The following is a 15,186-nucleotide window of genomic DNA, read 5'->3' as shown; positions in this document are numbered from 1 at the left end:
CGGCGACAGAGTGAAGACCGGCGATCGTGTGTGGGGGGAGGGATTTGAAGAGTGAAGACCGGCGACAGAGTGAAGACCGGCGATCGTGCGACAGAGTGACGAGCGGCGACAGAGTGACGAGCGCGACAGAGTGAAGACTGGCGATTGTGTGTGGGGGGAGGGGCTGTGAGCGATGTGTGAGGAACGTTGGGGGAGAGGGCAAATATGGAAAAAGATAACTCTGAATGGTTTAGAGACCCTTTAGATGCAAAATGGTTAAGAAGAGAGTTGTAACCATTAAGAGCCATTTTTTATTTGCCAAACAACATCAACCTCTGACCGATTAAGAGGTTGGCTCTTAATATCACCATTAAGAGCCAAACAAACAGCCCCTTAATAATTGTTTAATTTATATAAAAAAATAGATTAATAGGCCCAGCTAGTTAAGTTTGGCTGAACATTGGGCTACCCATTCAGTTCACAGTTTGGCTCTGATTGGTACCATCCAGAGCCCAAATCTTAATCAATCAGAGGTTACGCTGTTTCGTAAAAATTTAACACTCTGCCAATATCATTCAGAAGCGTTATGTTCCCCCATTTGCTCGATACGATCTCTTACAACTGTTGTCTTCTGGTCCATCTCTCTTTCTCCTCGTTACTGTTGGCTCTGTAACTCCTATCAATATTGTAGGTATGTGAACACTCATCTAATTCTAGGTTTGAGACAATGATTTGTGTGATTTACGTGGTATTTGGAAACAATAATTTGTGTTTGGGTATGATTTCTTTTGGATTTTTTTGAAGTATGCATATTTCATTTCAACATCTCTCCGTCTTGATGTTTGATTACCCCACTTTGATCTTATCTTCGTTTGTTATTACCTCTATTGTGTTCATGTTCTTTTCTCGACCACCAAGTGTTTGATAAAAGTTTTCAATGAGATTTTCTTTTTGCTGCTGTTGCATCTTCAAGCTCGTTTGTGATTACCCCCATTGTGCTCAGTTTTATGGTTTCTGCAGGACTTTGTATTATATACCTTGTGGGTGTTACAAATTTATTGTCTATATAAAATTGCTATGAAATCTTGGAAATTATACTGCTTAATTGGTGAAGACAATAACCATAGATTGTTTGTAAATGTAAGAGAATTGTCTGCAGATCACTGATGACTTAACTTGCTATTACAAACTTTTTGCAGACAACCATAGAATTTCTTGCATGGTACATGATGGTAGTCACCCATTTTATAGGAATGATCAAACAAGAGGATTGGCTTAACATGATGGTTTAGGTTCCACTTGTAATGTTGGAATTTTGTCATTGGAATCAATTTTTAAACCAAGCCTAAGTTTATTGAATTCTAAATAAATCACTCGAGATGAGTTTGAAGATGCAATGACATCTATCAGAAGCCGTGGTTGTCATTTGTCAGCATGTTTCAGACCTGTCTTCGTGATTTTGTCCCTCTCCATGCCGATCAACAAAAAAGGATGTTTTAAAGTTGTGTTTGATAAATTTGCAATGTGGCAATAGTAATTTATGTTTGCAAAGTTATATATATATGCAAGGTAATTTATAATCTATAACATTTACCAAACATTCGTATTTCATTTAACATTAAATCATACAGTGGGTTAAAATTGTAACTTTTTGTCATTCACAGTTACCAAACAATTAATTTTTTCTGCATTGTACTAAATCATATAGAGCCTCTTAATCATCCGGACAATCGTTTTGCATCAAGTTTTGGCATTTTTGTTGATATTAGGGTTTTTTGACATATTCGTATTTTCTAGTTAGACATTGATTTTAATCTGTTGGTTTTGTACTTTGTTCAATTTCGTATTTTAGGTCTTCACTTCCAAAGGAGCAGTGCATTGTTATCTGCTGCTATTTTCAATTTTAGGAGTTGTTATGCTTATGATTTTAGGCATCGATAGGGTTTTTTTTTATCTGTTGTGATTTTGTTTTGGTTATGCTTTTGATTTTATATAAGCCTTATTCTAGATGATGATTGCTATTCTCTGATGTGTTGGAAAATTCTGAAAGCAACTGTTGTGCATGCTCAAATCAAGATGAATGTGAAACAAAAAGGAAAAGAAATAAATCTTAGCATCTTTATTCAAAGTAAATAAGCTTTTTCATGCAATTGACAAGGAAAAAGACCAACACATGCTAGAAGGAGAGTATATAATTGTGATTTGTGAAGATGAGATGAGTAGGCAACATCAATAGGTTCAGAAATGAAAAAACCTGATAAGGTAAAAAAGACATTAAACAACAATCTTGGGATAATCCCGTCATTTTAACATTTCATCTTGACTTTACGAGTCTTACCAAACAATATATAAACAACTAATCATGTGCAGTCCAGTCCATGTGCTATACACAGTTAAGGAGCAAGCTCAACATAAAAGAGAATCTTGATTGACTTCCCCCAAATCATGTTCAAGGCCAACTGAATCAACTTTCGTGTTTGATTGAGAGAATTGAAATTGATGTGAATGCCATTCAAAATTGGTGGAAGTAAAGCAAAAGTATTTTAATTTCTCTACCCTTATTCAATTAATTTGGTTTAAGGTGATATGCTCTTCTCTCATTAACATTTTGATGCTTTAATTGACTTTCCATATACATCCTGAAATCCATGCAATAATCTGGATTCTTGTTATATAGAATTTGTAGAATCACATTAGCTGTATGATTATATGCCTAAGTGAAGAAATGGGTTTTGTTTGTATGTATTATTCGTCACTTTCTTTATGGCTTTACATTTATCTTTTCCGTTTACTCCTCGTAGCCCTATGTTAGGTTGGTCTTTGGTGTTCCTGTTTAAAAATAATTTTTTCTCTTGTTCATTGATTCTTCAAAATCATTCAGTGAGTGGTTTTCATGAGATACGCCATTATTGTCGTCGTGAAGTGTCATTGTAAAGTTAGGAATGATGGGTCTTTGTTTTTGTTCAAGTTTTTGAATTCAGCGCAAATGCGCAATGTAGAGTTTTATTATTTCTTTTACACTTGCTACACATTGACATAGTAAAGTTTGTAGCGTTATTTGGCCCGATTCTAGGAAGCCTGTAGAAATAATAGACACAATCAAAGGAAACTTGCTGCTTTTTTTGGTTTCTTTTGGGGGTTTTGTCTGTTGGTTGTTTAGAATTGATGGTATGGTAAAATAAATAACAAGTCTGAAACAATAATTTTGGAGAGCAGAAAAAAGCAGAGTAGAGGGTTGAAAATGGCATCTGGTTGTTAAGAAAGATCACTCAGAACGATTTCAGAACCAAACCAATGAGGGATTACTGTACATAACTTACGTATGAGCCATATGAACCACACGAGATATTTTTGTGTGCAATAAGCTTATGGTGCTGAGAGATAGATGCTACACAAGATGTATCTTCCTGTTTTGGACATTAAGGTCATAAAGATAAGAAGTAGAACTTCATAGTGTACAATAATCTATGGCAGAACACAAAATATCAGGATCGGTGTTCCCATAATGCCATATGGATCGAATGTCATCCAAATCCCAATCGTTGATCATGTGGTTTGGTGGATATCAACGCAAGTAAAAAAGGTTAATTGAGAACAGATTGGTGACTTACTTGCTTCACTTGTTATGGACTGTTCTTGATTCTTGATATCTGAAAAACAGAATGGAACAGGTGCACGTCACAACAACATGAGTGAGGACCAAAGACATAAAAATGTGATGTCATTTTGTTCGAGATATTTAAACTTTTTGGGTTGTTGCTTCTCTGCTACTTCCCGTACTTGTTTCCTATTATTATTTGTTTCGCAAGCCGTGGGTTTTCACGGAAACCGCCTCTCTACCCTTTCGGGTAGAGGTAAGGATTGCTAGACCTCACCTCCAAACCAAACCAAACAAACCCAGTATATCCCACCCAAAGGTGGGGTCCGGGAGGATGAGATGTAGGCAAACCTGACCTCCATCCAAATATTAGAATGGTTGCTTATGTGAAGACCCCTTGGACCCTACCTTTGTGTGGGATATATCGAATTCATTTGATTTGTAAATTTAAAGGGTTGTTTTATGTAGGATTGTTTGTTAGAAATGGAGAATGCAATGCAAGCACCAGATCAAACATCTATTGGAGACAACAAATCAAAGATTTCTCATGTCAAAAAACTGTTATTTAGGCGAATGCTGGTGGGGGTAAACGATGGGCGTTTTTTCATGGGCGCATTTTACTGCATGGACAAACAAGGAAACATCATTCTTCAAGATGCTGTCGAGTATCGTAGTACCCGAAGATCTTCTCCTTCCCCAATGGAACAGAGGGGTCTTGGTCTCATATTAATTCCTTCGTCCTGCAGAACATCTTGTCACGTTGATTGCTCGATCGATGAACAACTCTCACTACTCTCCCTTCAGGTGCAAAAGTAAGTTTCCTAACACTCGATTCAGATGTTTTCTTTTTCTTGTTGACTATGCTTCTTTGATAGGATTATAGAAACAGCTGAATGTAATTTGTTGACGACGCTTCTTTGATATCCTTAAAATGGAGAATTGTTGGAGTTAAATGTAATTTTTTTGGTGATTTTAATTTTTTCTTCCACACCAACCTATCTTGATGATGATTGTGGGACAGGTACGGTGGAGGCACTCCAAAGAGTGAAGTCATACAACGATGTTAAACCAATGCGAAACCAAATAAACCAAACCGGCCAATTAGGTTTTGTTTACTTCAATTTCATGGTTAGCTGCATTTGTATCCATATCTTTAGGTGAACAAAAACTGTTGGATATGAAATTCTCCCTGCTAATCAACATCTTAAAGATTGATATCAACCCGTTGAAGAAATTCATAAAGAATGACGATAGATACAATACAAACATCGATATCAACATGAGAATATTATGAAAGAGTTTCCGTTTACAATAAACATCGGCTAAGGTAAACTTTGTTCCACCGAGTAGACCAACCATCAAAACCTATCCCGGTAAGCAGTCCCATAAACGATCAAGTAAGGTATGGTCTGCATGACCGTATCGATTGGTATCGCAAAGTTAACCCCAGATGACGTCCCTGACCCTGCAACAATTTTCATCATCTATTATGCATTTGATACATGGGACAAGATGTGACATAACAGAACAAGAACTTGTTGTCCCACGATTGACACAAAAATTAGACTCAGCTAATATGAAACAAGATTGATAAATTACTAAACTACTCATATCAAATTAAAACCCTAAAACCATCCACAATTCTTTCACCTATCTACTCACTCTCGCCTGTTTAGTCTTGTCCAATCTCGTTCACGTACACTTGGATGTATAATTTAACTCAAAGGAAAGCAAATTATATACCTTTTCGAGTGAAAGTTGCAGTATTAACACCAATAACTTGGCCATGGGAATCAAGCAAGGGTCCACCCGAATTTCCTACAGAACAGAAATACACCAAAAATTTCATAAAAATATCGTTTACACCACCGTACAAATTTCACAAAATTTTGTAGTACTATTGGTCTAGATTCTGGAATTTACCTGAATTAATAGCTGCATCCGTTTGAATGGCTCCTCTGATGGCACCTCCATTTGGTGAAGGTATCTCCCTTCCTAGCCCACTGACTACCTGCCACGGTTCTATGTTTATGTAAGGTTTCCATGGCAACTCACTAATGGATCTTATATGTTGCTAGATTAAAGGAATTTTGTAGTCTTTTGGGCAATGTTGTATTTACGAGATTATGTGGAAACCCATTAGATTACTTTCGAAAACAGTCCTTCTGGAGAGAAGTGAGGTTCCAACATATATCGAGGATAAATGGTCCAAGTCTAGCTCATGTGGGACTCCCCTCCCCCTCCCCTTCCCCCTCCACCTCCAATCCAACTTAGGCAAGATGGACACATATCGTGCCAAAGTGTAGAGTCCTTAAAGTGGTAGATCTTTGCTCTGATACCATGTTGGAATGTGGAGAACCCATTTAGGAGAGAAGAGAGGTTTCAACATATATCGAAGAAAAATGGTTCAAGTTTAGCAGATATAGGACTCCAAGTCTCCAACAATATTAAATTCCTCAAGCATCCCACAGCTTTTGAAGCCATTGAGGAATAATTTGAGGTGCGCATGTGCAAAATAGCCGCTCTACTATGTGGGATAGAGGACAGGTCGGCTACATCCCAATCCCCCAAATCCCATTTCCATGTGGGATATACCAGACTCGTTTGGTTTGGTTTATGTGCATGAGAGGATAGTTGCTATAAGATTTGGAAGTCTTACCCCGGTGGTTAATGTGTTCTCATATCCATAAGGATTCCCAATAGCATAACAGCTCTGCCCCACGTTTAGTCTACGAGCGCTGCCTATACTTACCGGCTTTACTTCAATCCCTTCAACATCAACCTGCAAAAACGAGTATGAATAAATCATCAACCAAGGGACAGAAAATGTAATGGAAACTGATGCCAAACATGATTTGAGAATCAGTATTGTTGATCCCACATCAGCCACACCCGGACCATCAAACCTGTATTGTTGGAATCCCCTCCTATAATGGATCTTTTAGAAAGAATTCAAAGGGGTTCCACATATCCGAACAAAGTAACAAGTATAAAGACGCCCAGGTTGCACTAAGGCAGTAACTTTCTTTTGAAGTATCTGATATTTATATACGACAAATGAACTCACACACCCTCGTCACCTTTGGTGATGTTTAAACCCTTGGCCTCCTAGGAGGCTGGGCTCTAACGGTAACCCGGATACCCCTAGGCCAAAGGCCCTTTGGTTAAGTCACTCAACTTTGCAAGGGTTAAAGAGGGAAGAAGTCTTTCTACTCAAAATTTCCTTCGCGTTTTGGAAGGAGACCGTTCCATGGCTCATATATAGTCTCTGAACGTTCGGTCTCAACTCACAAAGTAGTAGCTTTGCTGCTATTAGAATCAAAGCATGCTTACGTTTTCTTTTCTTGCATACATTTAGTGACTGTTTGTTTTCTACTTTTACTATCGTCTGTTTCTTACCCACCTTTAGGACAGCCAAATCATACGATGGATCAACACCAATAATCTTCGCATCTCTAGATAAACTGTTGCCAGTTTTGTCGACTAGGAATACCTGTATGAGAAACAACCAGCAGAATTTATTAAGGTATAATTTGGTACAAAGTAGAACCAACCCAACGGCTTTATTATGATACATCTATCAATGAAATAGACTAGTATCAGAACCTTACAACGTTGTCGCCCATTTTGATCCGTAGCCAACTTTTCAACAACGTGATAATTTGTCACCTGCCATACATTTATAGCATGTAAGTAAAATGTACAATTTGTTATATCCGTAAAAAACAATTGCTTACTTTAGATATTCATACAAGAAAGCATTGGAGGTTTTTACCATAATACGGAACCTACTAAGATCCTATTTCATCTAGGGGTTAGTCAAGAGAATAATTTTCTGACAGATTCTTTTAAATGCATGACCGTCTGACGGATTTAAGAACATCTCTGCTTACCAAAATGCCCCTTTATAACACAAGAATGACTCAAAATCTGTTAGAAGGTCGTGCAATTAAAAAAATAAGTCAGAAAGTTGTTCTCCTGAATAACCCAATTCATTTACGCTATCTGGTGTTCGTATGGTGTTTATGTGGAGGAGAAATTGAGACAGGACCCACAAAAGAAGCGTTTCTATGTAGATATGTTTGACTCCTGTATCAAAATGAAATATAGCAATAGAACAAGATCATACAATGTGACCGAACTTATCCCAAATAAAGCCTGAACCCGTTCCTTCAACTATTGCTTTCTCATCATCTACCATCACAACCTCATCAGAGCTTTTAGGGTTATTGACGATCTCAAGATCTTTGATGAAAACCACAGATGGTGATGTTTCCTACAACCATCCCATGAATGAATGTTAGTAGCATGATTTCAAATTCATCAGATGGCCTGGAGAAATAACTCAAATTGTACTAAATAACATATTTGATACCAAATAGTGTTGCTCAAATTGTGGTTTAAGACATGCACTTTAGCACTTCTTCATTGGGTGCTTGCTACAGAGTTTTGTGCAATGACGGTTGATATGGATTTTACCATATATTTAAGTAGTTTCAAGAACGTTGTAAAGAATGAATCGTAAATAACGACTCATGGTTCACATGTATAACATCATAGACTCAAAAAACTCCATCATGCAGTCAATTGACACAATGCATAATATCGAAACCATGATTGTTTTCAATATGGAACCCAAAAGAATGAATGGTCAACAAGTTCATATATCTTTGCAATGCTCATAATGCAAATATCCTTTAAAAGAAAGTTGGCAAGTTACATGTACAAGTACAAAAAACCAAACCAAAGGGATGCAGTATATCCCAATCGAAAGTACAGTATGAGGGATAGGATGTATGCAGCTCTGTCGTTTATCTAAATAGTTGAGGGGATGAGATGTATGTAGATTTGTCATCTACCCAAAGAGTTGAGCAGTTGTTTCCAACAAGTACAAGAGGAAAGGTAAAGAATTTGGTGATTTGAGATGCATCTTGATCTCTCTTGAGAGCATTATATACAAACACCATTAAATTGTCCATGTTTGACTTTTGAAGGTAGAACATTCTCATATTTGAACTCGAAAATCAATATGAAACTGCCATGTAATGAATGATAAAAAACCAACCCAGTATATTCCACTCGAAGATAGGTTTTTAAGGTTGGGATGAAAGAATACTTGTCCTTTATTCCAAAAGGTAGAGCAACTATTTGTGTGAAAGATAAATAAGGGGTTGTTTGACAAGGCGAAGGATCGTGTGAGAAAGAGAGTTTAGATGAAAAGCGTAAGAAAGGACCTTTGATCACCTTTAATCTCAAACCTATCCATGAATCACGCTTGATACGGGGATTGATTCGATGCATCTCATCCTAATGTGCATCTAAGGGTGGAGATCCTTTCCTACGCTTCTCACCTGAACTCTCTTTGTCACCGAAACCTAACCTTGTTTGACAAATGTTGAATGATATTTGGTCCATAATGATTAAGTGGTTAGAATAATTAAGATACTAAGCATGATGTAATGCATAACGAAAAATGATTGCTTGGTAAGTGTTTTGAAGGACAAAAATTATGATTTTAACCCTTTGTATGATTTAATACCGAACATATTATGATTGTTTGATAACCCTCTCTATGATTTAACATAACATTATTTTTATTCAAGCTCTAGATCAAACAAAAACACAACAATCAAAAATTCAACATAAAATGGTAATTTTCTGTCATTCAAACCATCCATTCAGAACACCTATCAAACAGTCAGTTTTCAAACAGCCCCTAAAACTAATAAGTAAAGCAATCCATACAAGTAAAAGATTCCACTATTGACCTCCAAAGATCCATTGTATGAGCGCGTAGGTTCAATTCTAGAAGTCCACAACAATTATGGTCAGTGAGTGTATCTGAGGTGGTGGCAAGGCATAGCCTCAGGACACCCTTCCAGATAAAACTGATCATTATTTGTTGACTTTGAAAAGCCAAACATAATTATTACACCCTCCTGGCCTCCTCCAATAACTTCATTTCAAGATGTGCCATGGAAACTACTTACTTACCTCCAAAATTCCCAAAATATTGTTGGAATCACTACACGAAGCCAACAATCAAACACTCAAACATGCAATTCTCAAAGAACTGAAGGAGTAGGATTGAAAATTCGTGAAGCTAAAATTCCAAAAACCCCAAATCACAGAAAAGAGAACGAACTCTGTTAAAATCCCTTAAAGCAGAAGGGAATAGAGTAAAGAAAAACCTCAAAGAGACGAACAACACGATCTTCGTCCTGCTGCGTTTCATCCAGTTGTTGGGCAATTGCAGATTGAAACGGTGATTTTGGAGATAATTGAAGAAACGAAACCACCGTCGTGAAGATAATTGCTCTTCGTTTTGTAAGTAGATGAGATGGCAGAACAGAAGGAGAAGCAGAGGAAGGGAGGTGGTTAGAAGAAATGGGGATGGGGTTGAAGATGGAACCACCGAAACCCAGAATCTCCATCACCCTTTCAATTCTCTATCTATCTTCCCACGCTTTTCACTACTTCCTCTTGGAAATATCAATATATTAAGCTACTTTAGAAATCAGATTTATTAAAAATCTTTAAAAAATAATTTTTAATTTATAAAGTACCATATATTTATATATAAAATATTAAATATCTAAAAACAACTTATAATGTATTAAGTATTATTATTATTTTATGTATTTAGTTTTGAAATCTCTTAGGGTGCGTTTGGTTTGCGGGAATGTTTCTGAGGGATTTGGATTCCTGGAGGGATTTGGATTCCATTGAATTTGGATTGGATTGGATTTAAAATCCATTCCTGTGTTTGGTTTGCAGGATTTGGATTTGATTACAGGAAATTAGGGCAGAACCCTTGTGCATTTTCTATTCAAGCAGACCATAATCGAGCATTTCTAATGCTATAGAAAAGGGGTTAATCGATTACCTGCTGAGTCATGGGATACGTCGGCAAACAGGAAGGAAGACAGCACCGGCGAGGAAGACAGCACCGGCGAGGAGGCAAACCTAGGGCACAGCTTCGCAAGGGACGCGACGGGAAGGAAGACAGCACCGGCGAGGAAGACAGCACCGGCGAGGAAGACAGCACCGGTGAGGAGGCAAACCTAGGGCACAGCTTCACAAGGGACGCGACGGGAAGGAAGCGGGAGGCGTGGGTGAAGCAATCGATGGGAGGGAAGCGATGGGTGAAGGAAGCGGGAGGCGTATGGGAGGGAAGCGATGGGTGAAGCAATCGATGGGAGAAGATGGAGAAGATGAAATCCCACGGGGATGGGATTTTGAAATCCCATGTATTTTCAAAGGATTTTGAAATCCATGGTTCACGGGATTTTAAATGAATCATTGGATTTGAAATCCTACCATTCCTACAAACCAAACACATGATTGGAATGGATTTCAAATCTAAATCCCCCCAAATCCATTCCAATCCCGCAAACCAAACGCACCCTTAATCTATAATTAAAATAACATATGGTACAAGTTACCGATGCATATTATTATATTTTTTTTTTCATGTTCTCACGATACTTTTGACACTTTTCATCCTTTCATACCTCTATCGCTCTCTGTCTTCTCCCTATCCCCCCAAGGTGAGATGCAAACTGATATTCACCATGAGTTATTAAAAGTCATCTCATTCATCTCACATTTAATTGCTCTAGAACTCTCGCTCTTGCTCTCAATCTCTTGATTTTTTGCTCTTGGTGTAAATCGAATATATTTGTGGAGTCGTTTAAATATGTTGGATTTTAAATATATTAGATTTTAAACTGTCATACAATTTTTTTTCATCGATAGACTGTAATTGAAACCATAACTCTTATTTATTCAAATTGCATTAATATGTAAAGACCAAGTGTAACTTATAACATTGTTAAATTTTCTCTAATAAAACCAGTAAAACTTCAAAATCGTTAAAATTCACGGTTCCCGCCACATTGCACGGGTACACTACTAGCTTTTCTTAAGTTGAGATTTTTGTAAGAAGTACAATTCACGGGGTAAGTTGAGATTAAAAGTAATCAATGATCCATAATGCAGATTTCTTTTAAACTCAACTTTCATTCTTACACGATGATTCGTCATCTAATTGATAGATGATACTTAGTGGTCAATTGATAATTTAGTTGGTATCTGATTAATTAAATAGGTTTATGTATTGTTAAATACATCTCTACCTATTAAATTTTCAGTGCATGACTTGACTTGATTCTACCCGTAAGAGAGGTAAATTTAACAATACTTTTAACTGAACTGTTTTGTAGATTAGATGATAAACTAGTTGACATAATAAAACATTTTTAAGTCGTTATATTTTTTAAATAAACTTTAATATTTTATATAAATTACAAAAAAAATATAAAAAATTTTAAAAATTTTATATTTGTTTTTTGGCGACTCAATGATAAGAATATAAAGAGTGAATTACACTGGTTGTCTCTATTGTATGCTTGAATTCCCGATTTGGTCCCCAAAACAAATATGTAAACCGATGGTCTCTAACTTTTCGATTTTATAAAACTCAAGGTCTTTGAAGTTAACATCATTAGTTAGCAACCCTTAGAAATGACAAACCAGTATTTGGGAAAATTACAAGAACCAAAATGTAAATCACTCTAAAATTAACTGTGATTCACATGTTTCTTTTTAAATTTATCTATTAAAAATATTTTTAAAACCGTTAATTTGTTTTAATTCTAATATCAGTTCAAGTGTTGTAGCTTATTCATAATTATTTAACAATTCGGTTTAATAGTTTTTCATAATATTTTAACTTTTAAAATATAATTATTTTTTTCATAACAAAAAAATTATGTATCATAACAAACGGATTTTAGTATATAATTTTTAACCTTACTTCAAATATTTGTAATAAATATTTTAAATACGTGAATCACGATTAATTTCAGAGTGAATTACATTTTGATCCCTGTAATTTGCCTAAAGATTGATTTGTCTTTCTAGCGGTTGCTAATTAACAGTGTTGACTCTAGAGAACTTATAAGAGTGTGTTTGGTACACTATACATAACATTATAGAACAAAGATCTTGTTCCACGTTTGAGAAGACTTATGTGGAACAAGCCTTTCAGCCCTACCCCATTTAACATGATGGAACAAGGTGGAACAGACTTATATTTAACAATATAACTCAAAATAAAGTAGAGTTATTGAAATTTTGGATTTGATACCGAAACAAAATAGAGTTAGTTGTATTTGCATTTGGAGTAAATGGCTATGCAATGGTCGGATATTAAGGTAAAAAAGGATTTGGAATAATTTTGTAATTCTTAATTTTAAGGTTTGTTTTCGTAATTCATGGATTTCATTACGTATCTTGTCTTCAACATCTCAACCAGATCTTGATGACCCTTGTTTATGGTGTTCCTTCTGCAACTGAATCTTGATCTTTGAAGCATGTCTGTTCCCCTTCATCAATAGAATCTACAGTTCCATCCTTTCTCATCAACAACATCTGGAGCTTCAAACGATTCGTCAATTCCTTTTCTTTTTTCGATTCCTCCATCAACCGAATCATTCGTCAATTCCTTTTATCCTTTCGATTCCTTCATCAATGAAATCTGGATCTGGAGCTTCCTTTACTTCAAACCACTCTAATAGATTCTTTTCTTCTTTCCATTCCTTCATAAAAGGGAATATGAAGCTTAATTTCTTCTTTATATTTCTTCGTCAACGTAATCGGAACTTCGTTCAGTTCAGGGTTCGATGGGTGTGCTAGAATTCGCCGAAAATGGAAGCTAAAAGAGGGAGGTTGTCGGCGTTTGGGGGGAGGTCAACCATTAGGAGATTAAAGGGGTGTTTAGGATTGCTTATTTGAAACAACTTATGTTTTTCTACAAAAGTACTTATCAACTTATTATAAGTCAGAAGGGTTTAACTTCTTCAAAAACTCCTTGTTACCTGTTTGACACCGATATAAGTTGTTTATCCAAACTCTCAAAAGTACTTATTACTGGTGTCACACTGAAATAAGTCAATAAGTTGTTTTTATAAGTAATCCCAAACACTTCCTAAATTTTTAAATTTTTAATTCAAATGGATAAAATATCAAATTACTAAAACACTCTTGTTTAGGTTAATAAAGTTAGGGGAAGGGAACCATATAATAACAAAAATAAAACCATCATCACCATGACCATGGTTGTAATTACTTTGGTTGGGTAACTTGATCCATGATTTTCATATAATCATAGGGACCAAATTTGTAATTTACTTTAAAAGCTTAATTCTCTTTTAAAATATTAAATATGTATATTTTTTATATTTTTTTAGATTTATTTTATTTTTTTAAACTTTTAATATATTAGTTTCCAAAATATTAATTTTATATGGTTTTTTTTAACTTATGTAATTCATTATATATTAATAATAATAAATAATGTAGAAAAGAGATAAAATAAAAATTCGAAACTACATAAACTTTTTATTTTTGTGTCATTTTAATTGTTTTTTGACAAATTTTTAATGATATATATTGTTAATAAAATAATTATTTTGTTATAATTTCATAAATTACAAAAATTAATCAAAATATATAAACAACTCATTGGGAGTAAATTGATCATTTTAGTTGTTCTGTTATGTTAAGTTCTGTCTTACCACGTGCTGAACAACTGTTTTGTTCTGTCTGGACAATAAACGCACCCTAAGTGTTATGAAAGTTAGGACCATTAATGTACATAGTTTGTTTTAAGAAACAAATTCAAAATTTAAGCATACGATAGGAATAATTAATGTAATTCACTCGGATATAAAAAATAACAAATAGGGAAAATTGTATCAAAATGGAACCAATGTTCGTCTAATTCCTATTTTGAAGAATCAACTTTCAAAATTGTTATTTAAGGGTTTGCATCAAATTTTTTGTTTATTCAAAGGATTGGTTAACCTGCTAAGCAAGTAAGAGGTAATTTCCTATGAGTTGGCAAATAATAATTTAAAAATATATTGGGTGGATATTATTTTGCCAAATCATCATTATTATTAAAAAAAGATTAACAAATCAAAATTAGTAAACGAAGAGTCCAGTTATTGTATCGTGTTCGTCTCAATTCTCTCCTCTGGCGCTCATGCCTTCAACCCTAGCCATCGCCGCCTTAAACGTCGCTGTTCACGTCTTCCGACTGCCTCGCCGGTCGACGCCGGTACCAACGACGTTCACAAGGTATGAATCCTCTCCTGTTAGTTCTTTCATCATGCGATTCTTAATCCATTAGTCTCCAATAGAAAAAAACAACTATGCCTGGATTGTTGTTGACGATAAACTAAGAGAAAAATGTTACCTCTCTCCAATTCCCTTAAAAAATATATTAGATAGTTAAAAAGATGTTCACTTTTTTTTAAGAACCTTGCAGGTTTAAAGCAATCACTGTTTGCATCTTATTAAGCTTGAAACTTGAATATCCGTTAGTCTCCATAGGATATGCCGCCACTTGCAGGTTTAAAGCAATGATTATTGTTGCACGTTGACTCCTTTGGAGTTTAACCCAGGGAATGTGCTTATGCACACCATGTGTTTGTATTAAGTATAGAAAAGAGGAGATGCATTTTAGTCGATATGTTCCTAGCAATTTTATGTTGCTACCATTATTTTCATATTGAGATTTTCAAAAAGTTTATTTTCAGGTT

General features: G+C 35.4%; 2 protein-coding genes across 3 annotated transcripts; one reads left to right on the top strand and one right to left on the bottom strand.

Annotated features, from left to right (window-relative positions):
* Positions 1 to 493: 493 nt before the first annotated feature.
* LOC112526485 lies at positions 494 to 4,730 on the top strand. 2 transcript variants are annotated; one of them, XM_025136774.1, is made up of 3 exons: positions 494 to 670; positions 4,046 to 4,389; positions 4,599 to 4,730. In XM_025136774.1, the coding sequence occupies exons 2-3, from the start codon at positions 4,061 to 4,063 to the stop codon at positions 4,642 to 4,644; spliced, it is 375 nt and encodes a 124-aa protein (XP_024992542.1). In that variant the 5' UTR covers positions 494 to 670; positions 4,046 to 4,060; the 3' UTR covers positions 4,645 to 4,730. The 2 variants fall into 2 exon arrangements, with proteins under 2 accessions (XP_024992542.1, XP_024992543.1); XM_025136775.1 differs by having other exon boundaries at positions 526 to 666.
* A 43-nt stretch (positions 4,731 to 4,773) lies between these two features.
* Positions 4,774 to 10,052, bottom strand: LOC112526484 (protease Do-like 5, chloroplastic). The gene is made up of 8 exons (XM_025136773.1): positions 9,769 to 10,052; positions 7,707 to 7,853; positions 7,184 to 7,246; positions 6,981 to 7,070; positions 6,237 to 6,359; positions 5,501 to 5,588; positions 5,321 to 5,395; positions 4,774 to 5,042 (listed from the first exon to the last, which is right to left on the bottom strand). The coding sequence occupies exons 1-8, from the start codon at positions 10,009 to 10,011 to the stop codon at positions 4,936 to 4,938; spliced, it is 936 nt and encodes a 311-aa protein (XP_024992541.1). The 5' UTR covers positions 10,012 to 10,052; the 3' UTR covers positions 4,774 to 4,935.
* Between the last annotated feature and the right edge of the window lie 5,134 nt (positions 10,053 to 15,186).

This window comes from Cynara cardunculus (genome assembly GCF_001531365.2).
Source record: "Cynara cardunculus var. scolymus isolate 2C chromosome LG 14, CcrdV1, whole genome shotgun sequence".
NCBI lineage: Eukaryota > Viridiplantae > Streptophyta > Magnoliopsida > Asterales > Asteraceae > Cynara > Cynara cardunculus.
Note: the sequence above shows the minus strand (reverse complement) of the source record. Positions and strands in the feature narration are given on the sequence as shown.

What these genes read in the sequence shown, in the direction of transcription:
- LOC112526485 (XM_025136774.1), top strand. Translation starts at nt 4,061, where the DNA reads ATGGAGAATGCAATGCAAGCACCAGATCAAACATCTATTGGAGACAAC. An exon ending in CTCTCCCTTCAGGTGCAAAA is followed by an intron (nt 4,390 to 4,598) that starts GTAAGTTTCCTA and finishes ATTGTGGGACAG; the next exon opens with GTACGGTGGAGGCACTCCAA.
- LOC112526484 (XM_025136773.1), bottom strand. Translation starts at nt 10,011, where the DNA reads ATGGAGATTCTGGGTTTCGGTGGTTCCATCTTCAACCCCATCCCCATT. An exon ending in ATGGGCGACAACGTTGTAAG is followed by an intron (nt 7,071 to 7,183) that starts GTTCTGATACTA and finishes TTTCTCATACAG; the next exon opens with GTATTCCTAGTCGACAAAAC. An exon ending in GGATGCAGCTATTAATTCAG is followed by an intron (nt 5,396 to 5,500) that starts GTAAATTCCAGA and finishes TCTGTTCTGTAG; the next exon opens with GAAATTCGGGTGGACCCTTG.